The 13,925-nt window shown below is 54.2% G+C and overlaps 4 protein-coding genes across 4 annotated transcripts; 3 read left to right on the top strand and 1 right to left on the bottom strand.

Annotated features, from left to right (window-relative positions):
- Position 1: 1 nt before the first annotated feature.
- On the bottom strand, positions 2-1,405 carry N656DRAFT_794559 (uncharacterized protein; the record flags this gene model as incomplete). Its single annotated transcript, XM_064817296.1, has 3 exons — positions 2-1,195; positions 1,242-1,301; positions 1,367-1,405. 3 exons carry the CDS (start codon positions 1,403-1,405, stop codon positions 2-4), a joined length of 1,293 nt encoding a protein of 430 aa, XP_064673803.1.
- A 209-nt stretch (positions 1,406-1,614) lies between these two features.
- N656DRAFT_774441 (uncharacterized protein) lies at positions 1,615-4,044 on the top strand. The gene has a single exon (XM_064814270.1). It carries the CDS (start codon positions 1,998-2,000, stop codon positions 3,615-3,617), a length of 1,620 nt encoding a protein of 539 aa, XP_064673802.1. The 5' UTR covers positions 1,615-1,997; the 3' UTR covers positions 3,618-4,044.
- On the top strand, positions 3,574-4,377 carry N656DRAFT_231756 (uncharacterized protein). The gene has a single exon (XM_064808966.1). It carries the CDS (start codon positions 3,792-3,794, stop codon positions 4,296-4,298), a length of 507 nt encoding a protein of 168 aa, XP_064673801.1. The 5' UTR covers positions 3,574-3,791; the 3' UTR covers positions 4,299-4,377.
- A 1,553-nt stretch (positions 4,378-5,930) lies between these two features.
- N656DRAFT_794557 (PP2C-domain-containing protein) lies at positions 5,931-12,855 on the top strand (the record flags this gene model as incomplete). The annotated part of the gene is made up of 4 exons (XM_064817295.1): positions 5,931-6,163; positions 6,354-7,095; positions 7,250-12,559; positions 12,616-12,855. The coding sequence occupies 4 exons, from the start codon at positions 5,931-5,933 to the stop codon at positions 12,853-12,855; spliced, it is 6,525 nt and encodes a 2,174-aa protein (XP_064673800.1).
- Positions 12,856-13,925: the final 1,070 nt, after the last annotated feature.

The raw sequence follows: 13,925 nt of genomic DNA, 5'->3' as shown, positions 1-13,925 counted from the left end.
CTCAAGATAATTTCGCCATTTTACTCTCAAGATCCTTTACCCATTCCGACAGTACGTCCATGTTCTTTGTCATGGCCGCATCTCCGTTCCGGATAGCAGTTTCCACTTTCTCCAACCCCTCCCTCCATTGCTGAATGTCTGTCGCCATCTCGGCCTGCGTCTTTTCTATGCGCGCCAATGTCTCTGCTGCAGTTGCAGCGTCGGCATGAATCATGCGCAATGACCGCAGTCTGTCGAGTAGAGGCGGCAAGAGGGGCGTCAGGTTCTCGATGGTTGGTAGAGTTCCGTAGAGCGCATTGATCTTCGCCGCTTGTTCTGTGTCCTCGCGGCCAGCGCCATCCGGTATTGGCGCTGCTCCCGCCGCAACAAGGGCATCATGGGCTGCCTTAGCATTCTTCCTCGCCTTTTCCAGGCTTTCAGCCTCCTGGGTCAGAGTCCGCACTCTGCGGCTGATGCTGTCGAGGGAGGGGACAGAAGCATCAGCCAAAGTAGAGATTTGCTTGTGTAGATGATCCAAAAGCGGTATGATGGCACGCGGTAAGCCACTTGAGTCGAATTCAGGCATAGGGACCGAACCAACCCCCAGTGCCTTCTCCAGCATGAGGAGGCGGTGGTCAAAATCGGCTGCCTTGGCGAGTGCATGGGTTTGTTGATAGCTTGGCGCGTATGTGATAGTGTAACTGGTGCCGTCCCCCTGGCCAGCGGAAGGTTCTTCCTCAGCACTGGGGACATGGGGAGAAGTTGTATGAACCTTCTGAGTCGTTTGAAACTTGCCGACCTGCGATATCTCGTCCAAGGCCTTGCTGAGGGACTCAATTTCTCCTTCCTCTGCAGTCGTCTCGGCCTTGGACTCATCGGCAAGGGCCTTCTGTTTCCTGTATTCCTCCTTGGCCTCCTCAATCTCCCGCTTCAGCCGTGCAATCTTGCGTGCCAGATTCCCACCGTCATCCTCATCACTCAAATCACCCAGCTCTTCGGTTCCATCCTCCAAAATCCGGTGTCGTCGACTTGACGTCTTATAGGATTTCCGTTTTGCACTCAGCCGATCTGAAAAGTCCACGTCACTCGCATCCACTGTCGCCGGCATGAACCGTGACCGGGCCTGATCTACGCGGAGACGCGACCGCGAGATGCCAGCAGCATCATCTTCCTCCTCGTCGTACTCGTTATCTGAAGGGGACCGCGCGGTTGTGGGCTCCAAAGGGTCAGTCCATTTCTGATACGGTGCCAGTGGGACTCACCGGAATCGTCGAAGCGTCATCGGTGAGTTCTGGTGTTTCGTATATGTCTGGTGCCGAGTCCTATGTACGGGAATGTTTACATTAGTGCCGATAGCGATACAGCGTACTTTGGGCCGCAGACACACCAGATCTGGAAGAGCAGCGTATTTTCTGTTTGCCGCCATACTGTTGTTATGGCGACAGTTCCCGCCGCAATTCGAACATAAGGGGTTGGGTTCGAGTTGTTTGATAGTGAGAGGGACGTGCTTCCAATCAGTGAGCAGCACCCTGGCCTGCAGCTTATGGTAGCTTCCCAGTTCCCAGGCGAGCCAGATTAGTGCTTGCCAAGCTTGGGGACAGGGGATGGGGACCCCACTTCAAACGCGTCCTTTCAGTCGCGGTTTCCATCCGGATTACATCCAGAAATCATTCTGCCTCACTCATGTTCAGAACACCTTTTTAACTCGGGATTCATTACATGTTCCGCAGCTGTTTACAAGTATCCGGGGACCTTCATTCAACTCATTTCAACACACTCATTTTGTAGCCGGCTCCTCTTGTGCTCGCTGTCAATTGCTCCCTAGAAGTGGATCGATGTGTTAGTCTTCAATTGAACCTCGAACGATAGACTCGCTCGCTTCCCTTCCGCCGATGCATGGAAGTCAGAGGATGCCCGTCATTTCATAGGATACTGGCAGCTTATGCCTTTGGCTCTCACCCGGGCCTCACAGCCATAGCCTTTCCGTCTCAAACCTCATCTCCATTCTTGTGGCTCACATGCCTAGCAAACACCGCGTCGGTCTGAGCAAATACCAGGAAGTCCCTCCTCTCCTGAGGAAGGTTGGTAAACCGGCAGTGCCGGCCAACGAAGAGCTTATGGCAGATACCCCCCCCGACGCTCCTCCCCGGAGCTCCTCTGACTCTGAGAGTGACGATGGGCTACCCAACAGAGGAGACATCAAGCCCACTCGGTTTCCCGAGACGCAGCCTGAGAGGTCCCGGCCGGTCCAAGACCTCCATGGTGAGGAGTCTAGTAAGAATGCACCCTCGGTGGTTTCGCGCTCTAAAGCTACCCGGGCATCGACACGACGACGTCGTATGAATGAGCCCTCCTCGAGCCCCAAGGAGACAGATCGTCAAACAGAAGCGGAAAAAGGCGACGATGTACCAAGTAGCCCTACGGCGAAGAACCTTAAGAGAAGCTCGCCAAATGAGAACGTATCGGGTGATCAGCTGTTCGACGACCAAATTTTTCCCCAACAGAAGAAACCCCCCCTGAGCAAATACAAATATACCTCCAAAAAAGCCTTTGTTGGCAGGTCGGGGAAAAATAACCTCTCAAGGAGGGACTTCAAACCGCCGCCAGATGATCTGAAAAGGGAAGCGGATAGCCCCGAAAGGAAGGAATTCCAAATGCCCTCCTCTCCGTTAAGGGCTGGGCAAGGTCCCGTGTCCCCAGGAAAAACATTCAAAGCCATCCCAGACAGCGACATCTCGGTTAAATCATCTCCAGTACGGAAGAAGCGATTAAAGATGCCGAAGGAGAAGTCGAGACTACTTGAAGATCGTGACAGCCCTGAATTCTCTCAGATGCCTGTCTTCAAGATGCCCGAGGAGGAGGAGCCAGGGCTCTTCGACATCGATGAGGGAAGGGACCTGGATCAGGCCATGTCCCCTCCAACAGGCAACGCGTCCAACGCATCGAACTTTTTGGAGACCTCGTCCTCACCGCTGAGCGAGCCATTATCATCGCCCCGCGAGCCCGCACCAGTATGCCCGCTTTGCAATACAGAGATCGAAATGAAGGACCTCGAAGCATTCAGACTCAAATTCCCGCGAATGACGGTCTCCAACATGCAACGATTTTGCCAGATACACAAAAAGAAGTCTGCGCGAGAACAATGGCTCAGCAGGGGCTACCCAGATATTCTCTGGTCCCAGCTCGAAGGGCGTATAGCCAAGCGTTACGGGCTTTTACGCAAGATCCTCGAGGGTGAGCGCCACTCGCACTTTGCCGACAGGTTCAGGGAGCAAATAGAATCTGGGAAGAACAGGACGCTGCTCCGATCGGATGCAAACCTCACCCCCGGGTACTACGGCATCCGCGGCCTCCGTGCCATGTCGGAGAACCTAATCGGCGAGTTCTCGGCGCTGCTACGCAAGAGATCCGTGCAAGACCGGTTAGTCTCAGCAAGGGGCCATACGGCGTACCTGCAGGCTGTCCTAGTGCCGGAGCTGGCGGTGCAGCTCATCATGGAAGATATGAATGTGGGTGAGGAGGAGGCGAGGAGGATCCTGGCGGAAAGTGGTTCTATCGGGGAGCTGCTTAATGATGAGATTGCTGATGTTGTTGAGGAGGACTCGGATGGTGGTTTAGCTGCTGGCCGGATGGAATGAGGTCGGAGAGCTTCGATGTTGCCCTCCACCATAGATGATCTTGCTAGGCGTTTCTACAGATACACGTCTGTTGACATATGGTCGTTGCACAACTCCCTGGCCTCTGCTTCGTCATTTTGGGGCTTGATGACAGTCGCACTGGGGTAATAAAGACCATAGACATGACTGTTTGAGATGTCACTTGGCAGCTGTGCAAGAAACACAGCTGCACTAACGCTACTTTCGCCTGAGGAGTCTGTCCCGCTGACGGATGTGATGCTAACACAGATTGGGAGAAAGGGGGTTTCGCCAGCATGGAGGCTTGTTGCAAAGAGCTATATAACTGTTACTCCGATCTGCCCACAAGTACCGGTAGTGTGTTGTTTAAGGGGTTTGAGGAAGAGCGATGACATGCCCATAGGCACTGCGCAACGAAACTTGCCCGACGATAACGCAACACTGTGTTGGACCGAAAGGGCCGAAATCAAGCAATGTCCGCTAGATCCAACTGCCATTCTGCCCATCGTACTCCGTCCAATTATCAATGTCTTTCCTCCCTACGGTTCATGTTACACAGCTGCGGGAAATCGAGGCTGTGGGCAAAAAAAGAAGCCAACAACAGCCTTGTGTAGTGTTCCGGTAACCGGGAGCCGAGTCCCAAATGTGCGATACTCTTCACCAATCAAAGAACGTTTTAAATGAAGGCTCTTGCGTTGCGATGCACCCGAACTAGTCACCGAGGGAGAGATATCGGGGGGTTAGATCCGGGCCAATGCCCAACGCCGGACATCCCACGTTGATTGGCAAGGCTGGTATCTTATTTATATAGCGGCTTCCTGTTGTTGAAGACCAGCCGCGCTATCCCGAACGACTACTCGCTCGCGTGTGTACATACTGTACACCTCTGCCAGGCTTGTTTCCGCGGCAAATGTTCCTATCTCAAGTAGGCGCGCTGACTCGAAAGGCATCTCAAATCGCTGGTCAAGGAATTACGAAGATAACCTCCTAAGCGAACCACGCACAGTTCACCTAACTTAGGATATTACGGAGATCGCATACCTATACATATCAGATGCATCACGCATGGGGGACGTTGTACTACGTTGTGTTGTACGACGGACGATTGTTCACGAATATAGGAAGTAGGTAGATGCGAAGTAAATGGAGAGCCATTTCAAGGAAGTCGCATGCGTCAACAGGAAGTCCATCAGCTCGGGATAGCGCCTCCTTGCGTAAGTACGTAGGGGTATGTACATTACAACACAGTAAAATACACGAAATAATACCTACCCGAGCTACCTCCCTACTGCACTGATGGTAGCGCGGGAATCTCCTACTCCGCATTCCATCAGGCCGTTGTGACCCTATAAGTGGCGACGGGAACCCTGACACATGGCTCGGGCCCGAGCTCTCGCCGTAGCGGCATCCGGGACCCGCCAGCAGACGGCCCAGAACACGTCTCATAAGGACAGCTTTTGTAGACACTGGGAACATGGTTCAGGAGTTCTTTGACTGTTTGGTCTTAGGCATGGTCACAAGAACGTATGACAAGTCTCAAGTCATTCCACTGACGAGAGTCGCCAATCACAATTCCATCACGGAGGTCCTGCTATGCAACTTGGGGTAGGTATGTACTGTAACGGTCATGACGTTACAATACACGTTAATCTTTCGAGAGTGCGTATTGTAATCATTACAGTACGGGTACGGGTTTGTAACGTTCGTCAATCACCATAACTCCCGGCGGAGTTGTCAATAGGAGAATCAATTCGAGTAATGATGATATTGACAGACAAGTCTCTTTACAGTACTGTAGTGTATGAGCTATGATAGAGTACGCTGCACAACGTTCGGACTGTGTGTTGGTAACTCAGGTTTATTGTACTGTTTCGTATGTACAGTGGTGTAAGTCGGTGGTTGGTGCTCCGTCATGGAAGCCCTGTCAACGAGCCACGCATTCTGCCACTCTCCGCACTCAATCCGCCCGCCTAGACCTGCATGGGTAACTGTGTCCCACACCAACATCCCACAGGCCCAACCCCAAGGCCCACCACCAACCTGGAAGCCCGGGGACCATCCGTCGCCCGCTGTGTGCTAATTAGCGAGCACCTCACACTTTTCGCCTGATCTCATCGCCGATGCCATCGCATCATCCCAGGTGCATTCCGGCCAACGACCCGGACAGCAAATACCGACAACGGCACATACACAGAAAGATACAAGCAATGACTTGATTACATTGCCAACGCTCGAGACGTGGAATGGCACCCGCCCATTAGACGGTAGACGGTAGACGGTTTCTTTGTTCCCGCGCGGCTCGCTGCCTCTCCGACAATGCCCCGGGCCGACGACAGCTCCCGCTTTAGCTCCATGACGGGCTCCAGCACCGACAGCGGGAGATCCAGCATCACGGCGAAACCACTGCCCTTGACACCCACGACTCCATCCCTACCACCTCTGCCGGGCGCCGCCGCCGCGAGCAGCAGCAATGGCAAATCCACCCCGCATGGGTCGCGACGAGCGGCCCCCTCACGCCTCAAGACGGATGAAAGCGGCAATCTCGTGAGGTGAGTACGAAGTCTAGCTGCCTGAGCTTCCTTTTTTCTGCCATTGGTTGCCACTGCCATCGTCGACGGCACTCACCCTAGCCTGATGAGTGGTCTGCTTGTCGTTGCCCAACCCTTCCCTGTTCTTAGCTCATGGCGTCTTATGGAACAACACGAACTGACGGGTGCCTGCGTCTTGCTGCCAACCCAGGTCCTTGAAAGAAGCATCCGAACCCCAACAGGTTTCCCCGACCTCCAACGGGTCACGCCTTGCGCTGTCCCCGGCCTCCTTGAATTCCAACACCTCGATGCGGGACCGCGACATGAGCGAGCTGTTCGATTACCGCCGCGACTTGGCCATCCTAGACCCGGGTGGCGGCCGGCCTCCGCGCAACCAACAAAACAACCCGTCCACTGGCTCTCTCAGCCAAATTGCGCCTTGGACATCAGCTACCATCACCTCCTCGGCTCCCGCCAGTACCGATAATATTCACACGACTTTCTACAACGACTCAACCGACAACCTCTCGTTGGCCTCCCAGCTATCCCCCGGCATCCGGCATACCATAACGCGTCCATCACAAACACCTGCGGGCAGCACTGACTCTCCCGATGCTGCTTACTTTACGGACGAGAGACGCCCGTCCCTCGCGAGTATTACAACGACTGCAAGCAGCCAAGGCTCGAGAACTAGTGGCACAAGAGGAGGCTATCGTAAGCTGCAAGGGTTCTTTGGCGAGGAGTTTCCGGGGCGAGATTCATCTGAGATTAGTCTCGGACATCCCACAGGAGTCAAAGAACACCGTTCGCATTCATACAGCTACAACCGGCCGCACAGGGACCGCAATTACTCCAATGCCACCGACCACGGCAGGGATGCCTCCCCGGCTTCTCGCCCCCGAACCCCGGTGCCCGCTCCGGAAGTCGTGCCGTTTCTGTATCAGGATTCCGATGTATGTGTCATTCATTATCCACTTTTTGACCTCGCAACCACATTTTCCCACCCGTTTCGTTTGCGTTTTCAAAGAACCAATGCTTTCCCACATGTAGAGACATATTGCAGTATTTCCTCTATTTTCGCATCCTCGATCTGACGCGGCAACGTAGGACATTGCGCGATACGGCGAAGCGCCAGTGCGCGACAAACTCAGTGGGCCGGATCGTGATCGCTACGCAACCGAAAGCTCGGCGCCGAACCCACCGAAAACCTCTTCCTCTGGAAGGTCCGGCCACTCAATCGTGCACTTACCGGGACACCATCACAGACACAACAAGAGCAACGAAGATCCAAGATCCCTTAGGCCATCCATCAGCAGGGAGGACTCTGCAGTGACGACCGCCAAGGAACGGAGTGGCTCTACTGCCATGTATGGCCCCAGGTCTCGTGCCCAGAGCCCGGCTCCGAGCGGAAGCGGCAGCTACTGGGGCCCAAAGACGGGCAGTGTCGACGGACATACCTCACCGCCGGGACAACAGAGAACGGGAAAGGGCATCTTCAGTCGCTTGCGCGGGAGACACAAGGACAAGGACGACTCCGATCTTCGAAAACTCCCCAGCTCATCGCAGTCACTCCTGTCCCGGCGGGAGTTCCCTTTTGCTGATGGACAGTCCACGCCAGGCTCGGAATGGCCAACATCGCCCGAAATCCGTGAGGTCTCCGGGTCGCGCCCTGCATATTCGCGGAATGGAACGTTCAACAATAAGTTTCCCTTTTCCTCAAAGAAATCTCGCACAGCCAGGCACCGGGACGACGTTGATGAGAACATTGGCCCCACGGACACGGAAAATGGCGGTACCATATTTCACCTTGACACGAACCTCAATAACATGGAGGGTATCATCACCCAAAAGCCGCCGTTGACCCCGTTGCCCGATTTCATGAACGACCTTGACTATGAAAAACTACCCATCCGTCCCACCGACCCTAATGGCGCGTGGAACGCCCCGGACAGCTGGGGTGTACGCGGAAAACGGGACGACAGCTCGGCCCACGTTCCGGAAGCTGACGACATAGGGAGCCCGCCCCGGCCAGAGGAGAAGTTGAGCCCATACTGCATTCGCGTATTCAGGGCAGATGGTACCTTCGCGACACTTCAGATGCCATTGGACGCTACGGTTGCCGACCTAGTCGCCCAAATTGTCAGGAAGTCGTATGTGATAGACGGCGTTGAGAACTATCACATTGTCCTGAAAAAGCACGAGCTTACTAGGGTGCTAAGCCCTGTCGAACGCCCGCTGCTGATACAGAAGCGGTTGCTCCAGCAGGTCGGATATGTGGACCGGGACAGGATAGAGGACATTGGCCGTGAGGACAACAGCTACCTGTGCCGGTTCCTCTTCCTGTCGGTCAGGGAAAACGACTTCCACACGGTCTCGCACGAGGTGGGATTTGGCCGCATACAAAAGTATAGCCACGTCGACATGTCCGGCCGTAATCTCATCACAATCCCGGTTCCACTCTACTCAAGGGCTTCGGAGATCATATCCCTCAATTTGTCAAGGAACCTTTCTTTGGATGTACCGCGCGACTTCATCCAAGCCTGCACTAACCTACGTGATATCAAATACAACAACAACGAGGCCCGCAAGCTGCCACAAAGCTTGAGCCGAGCAAGCAAATTGACGTACCTGGACGTGTCGAACAATCGCCTAGACAACCTGGAGCACGCAGATCTGGGCAGCCTCACCGGACTTCTCAAGCTCAATCTGGCCAACAACCGGCTTAAAGATTTGCCCGCCTATTTCGGTGCTTATTCCGTTTTGCGAACGCTGAATATCTCTTCGAACTTCTTGGAGAAGTTCCCTGCCTTCCTCTGCAACTTGGAGAGTCTCGTCGATCTGGACCTCAGCTTCAACCTCATCAGTTCTCTGCCAGACACTATCGGGAAGCTGAGGAATCTGGAGAAGTTTGTCATCACTAACAACCGGCTGTCCGGCACCTTTCCGAGCTCTTTCGTGAATTTGAGCAGCCTTCGTGAGCTGGACATCAAATATAACACTATATCCAACATTGACGTGATCTCTCGGCTTCCCAAGCTGGAAATACTCACTGCCGACCACAATGGCATCTCTCAGTTTGTCGGCACCTTCGAAAGGATACGAAGTTTGAAGCTTAATTCGAACCCTATTACAAAGTTCGAGATCAAAGCACCCGTCCCGACGCTCAAGGTCCTCAATCTATCCAACGCACAGTTGGCAAGCATCGACGAGTCGTTTAACAACATGCTGAACCTTGAGAGGCTAGTCCTCGACCGAAACTACTTCGTGTCGTTGCCCAACCAAATAGGAAACCTCAGAAAGCTCGAGCATTTCAGCATAGCGCACAACTCTGTAGGCGAGCTGCCTCCTGAGATTGGCTGCCTCACCGAATTGCGGGTGCTGGACGTCCACGCGAACAACATCCGGAAGCTTCCCATGGAGTTATGGTGGGCCAACAAGCTGGAAACTCTCAACGTATCCTCCAATGTCATGGATAATTTTCCAAAACCTGCGTCCCGGCCACCGCAGGCTCCCGGAGAGGCGGGCAGCTCAACAAGTTCCCTATCCAGTAAGGTATCTGGGACACAGCGTGCGCTTTCCCCAATGCCGAGCGCCGAAGAGCTCAACGGAGATGCTTCCAGACGCCCCAGTCAGGCTTCCAGTACACTCCTTAGCGTCGGCCCATCGCCTGTTCCTGGCGGGGCTGACAGAAAAGGATCAATGGTGTCGTTATACGGCAAGGGTGGCCGCAAGACGTCTGTGGTGTCTAGAAGCACGACCCAGAGCAGCACCAGTACACCGACTACCGCGGGTTATAGAAAAGACTCTGGTCTCTCGGCTCTGATGACCAACACTTTTGCTGGCTCTCTCCGGAATTTGTACCTTGCGGACAATCAGCTGGATGACGACGTCTTTGAGCAAATAACCCTCCTCCCGGAGATTCGCGTCCTGAACCTCTCATACAACGCGTTGAGCGACATGCCACAACGTTCCATCAAGAGCTGGCCGCAGCTCGTAGAGCTATACCTTTCAGGCAATGACCTGACGACCCTCCCGGCCGATGACCTGGAAGACTATAGCCCGTTGCAAACGCTACACATCAACAACAACAAGTTCACGAACCTCCCTGCCGACATTTCCAGGGCACGGAGGCTGGCGGTGCTGGACTGTGGGAGCAACTCACTAAAGTATAACATTGCCAATGTCCCCTATGACTGGAACTGGAACCTCAACCCCAACCTGAAGTACCTGAATCTTTCCGGTAATAGACGGCTAGAGATCAAGCAGTCCTTTCCCAGCGTTGTCGCACAGAACCGCGAACAGTACACCGATTTCAGCCGCCTCGCGAATCTCCGTGTTTTGGGCCTGATGGACGTGACTCTTACGCAGCCTAGCATACCCGATCAAAGCGAAGACCGCCGTGTCAGAACATCGGGCTCGCTGGCGGGCTATATGCCCTACGGCATGGCCGACACGCTCGGCAAGAACGAGCACCTATCAACGGTCGATCTGGTGGTTCCTCGCTTCAACTCAGCCGACTCCGAAACACTCTTGGGCTTGTTCGATGGTCAAGCGTTGAGCACCGGAGGTTCAAGGATCGCCAAGTATCTGCACGAGAATTTTGGTCGCATTTTTGCCCATGAGCTGCGCGAACTGAAATCCAACCTGGGAGAGACGCCTGAGGACGCCTTGAGGCGTGCCTTCTTGGCGCTCAACAAGGACCTCATCACTGTGGCCTGCACGAATTCTTTGGAGGAGAGGTCGCTTCTCACTACTCACCGCGGATCGACAGCTTCGGTTGTCCTGACTAAGGAAGATCTCAACTCGGGTGGCGTTGCGACCATCGTGTACATACAAGAGCAAGAGCTGTACGTCGCGAACGTCGGCGACGTGCAAGCCATGCTCATCCAAGGCGATGCCAAGTACACGATGCTGACTAAGAAACACGACCCTGCGGATCCTCATGAACGTTCGCGTATCCGAGATGCTGGGGGCTGGGTTTCGCGCAACGGGCGGCTTAATGACCTCCTGGAGATCTCTAGGGCTTTTGGCTACGCGGAGCTCCTGCCTTCTGTGCAAGCAGCGCCGCATATCAAGCACCATACGATCGGGGATACCGACGACATTATTGTGATGGCGACTAGGGAGGTGTGGGAATATCTATCGCCGGGACTTGTCGTCGATGTGGCCCGCTCGGAGCGGGGCGACCTGATGCGGGCCGCACAAAAGATTCGGGATCTCGCTATGGCCTATGGCTCTTCGAACAAGATCATGGTGATGATGCTGAGTGTTGCAGATCTCAAGCGGCGGCGTGAGCGCTCACGAATGCACAGAGGGCAGAGTATGTCGTGGTTCAATATACCGCAAGACGAGTCCAGCATCCTGGTTCCGGCGCGGAAGGGCAGAAAGGGAAGGTCAGACGGCCCACTAGACTCGACCTTGCAACGGCTCGAGGCTGAGGTCCCCGCCCCGACTGGTCTGATCTCGATCGTCTTTACGGACATCAAGAACTCGACTCAGCTGTGGGAGACTTACCCCGAGGCCATGAGATCTGCCATCAAGCTACACAACGAGGTCATGCGCCGCCAGCTCAGACGCATCGGCGGCTTTGAGGTCAAGACGGAAGGAGATGCATTTATGGTCTCGTTCCCCACTGCCACTTCGGCACTCCTGTGGTGCTTTGCTGTCCAGACTCAGCTTCTAACGGTCAACTGGCCTCCCGAGATGCTCAACTCGGTCAGCTGCCAGCCGACGTTCGACAGGGATGAGAGGCTCATTTTCCGAGGCTTGTCGGTCCGCATGGGGATTCACTGGGGCGAGCCGCTAGCCGAGCCGGACCCGGTGACCCGGCGCATGGACTACTACGGCCCAATGGTGAACAAGGCGAGCCGGATTTCGTCGTGCGCCGATGGCGGACAGATTACAGTGTCATCTGATTTCATCATGGAAATCCAACGGTGTCTCGAGACTTATCATGAATCGGCAAGCTCGAACGAGGATACCTTTGACGACAACGGTTTCGCGAAGGCCATCCGCAACGAGCTGCGTTCTTTGTGCAGCCAAGGATTCGAAGTGAAGGACATGGGCGAGAAGAAGCTAAAGGGGCTCGAGAACCCAGAGTATATCTACTCGCTCTATCCCCACTCGCTCATTGGCCGAATCGACCTGCACAATCTGCACGAGAGGGCGCAGCAGGCTGAGGAGAAACCGGCTATGCTCAGCCCAGATAGTCAGCTGGCAGTCAATCCCGAGGAGGTTTTTGCCCTCTGGAAGGTGGCTTTGCGGCTCGAGATGCTGTGCAGCACGCTGGAAGAGGTTGGCGGACGAGGGCTGCAGCCGCCAGAGACTGAGCTCCTGGAACGAATGAAGCAGCGGGGCGGCGAGGTAACGGAGCGGTTCTTGATCAACTTCATGGAGCATCAGGTCAGCAGGATTGAGGTATGTTGTTCACCCAAACACACACGATCAGCGGACAAGGACTAACTCCCATCCAGACTTGCGTCTCTACCCTTGCCGTTCGGCACCTTGTCAGGAAACACGACGCTATCAAGCAACTAAACGATTTGCGCGCGCCAATGTCGGAGGTGCTGGGTACCCTTGCAGAGAAGCTCGCGCTGCTCCAGCGATATGAGGCTCGGTATGGCCCGCTCCCTGACGAGCCGGTCAACTCCCAGAATCTGCCCAAGCAGCTGCCACCTGCCGGGCCAGCGCCAGATGAAACGAGTACAACGTAGCTCGATGATCTTCTTGGACTGTGTTTTTCCCGTCAATAACGCCATCGTCATCATCCTCCTCATCATCACCGCTCAGCAAGGCTTGTTGAGTAAGGGCAGAACTACCTAATTCGGATACCCACGGACACGCACGCAGATATGGATAGGATAGATACCCACGCTTCGTTTCGCTTGGTTTTTTCTCGTTTCATGCGCCACTATTGCTTTCCCTCTTCGCCTTCAAAAACATTATAGTATATTCCCCCCCAATACCATGGGCCGGCGGGCATGGCAACTTTTGGATTGGCGGGTTGATGGGTTCATATGACGGCCTCATTCTTTTCCTGCTCTGAGCTTATGAGACTCTGGTTTGCGTTTTGGTTTCAGTCAGTTTACACGTTTATTACTTGATCGTTTTGGTCGGCTGGGAGATAGGGAGACTCCCCTGGTTACATGTGCAAGCTGTGTGGCGTTTTCTAGTTCTTGGGTTGGGTTTGTAAACGTGGGTTTCTTGTTCTGGGTGGTGATTGTTGTTGGTCCGGAAGGGATGGATGGGTTTGGATTTGACTGACTGGATCGGATTGGATTGGATTGAAGGCTAGAGTCTATTCTTCTGCTGGCCTGGATTTAGTTAGATTTGGATGATACTCATTCATGGATGAGACGTCCTTCGAAAAGACGCATATGGGATACTACACACGTACAGATTTGCCCTGCTCAGGGGATTGTTTGGTTCGCCTCGCTTTGTGTGTCCTTGCCTACTGGCTTGCTGCATGGCTTTGCATGCTTGCTTTGGGAAGACGATACTTTGCAGGCGTCGTTGATGAGCATGTGTCTGTTTTTTGCAGCACTACGAAGTACTTGGTAGTTCCTACCATCTTGCCTAGCGGTGGTGAGTTGAAACAATTACATTGGGCTGGACTGCTCTGATGTTATGCTTGGGATACTGGTGACGTGATAACTTTAGAGTGTGTTTGAGACCATAGTTGAGTTCATGGCATGTTCTCAGTGAGAAAAGGAGGACAGAAAAGGGGGACAGACAGAAAAGGGGAACGGAAAAGGGGAACAATATTGAAGGGTACCACGGGTAC

This window comes from Canariomyces notabilis (genome assembly GCF_033297395.1).
Source record: "Canariomyces notabilis strain CBS 508.74 unplaced genomic scaffold N656scaffold_2, whole genome shotgun sequence".
Classification (NCBI taxonomy): domain Eukaryota; kingdom Fungi; phylum Ascomycota; class Sordariomycetes; order Sordariales; family Chaetomiaceae; genus Canariomyces; species Canariomyces notabilis.
This window is presented reverse-complemented; position numbering and strand designations above follow the sequence as displayed.

Excerpts from the sequence above, each read along its gene's own strand:
- N656DRAFT_231756 (XM_064808966.1), top strand. The coding sequence starts at position 3,792 with ATGTCACTTGGCAGCTGTGCAAGAAACACAGCTGCACTAACGCTACTT.
- N656DRAFT_774441 (XM_064814270.1), top strand. The coding sequence starts at position 1,998 with ATGCCTAGCAAACACCGCGTCGGTCTGAGCAAATACCAGGAAGTCCCT.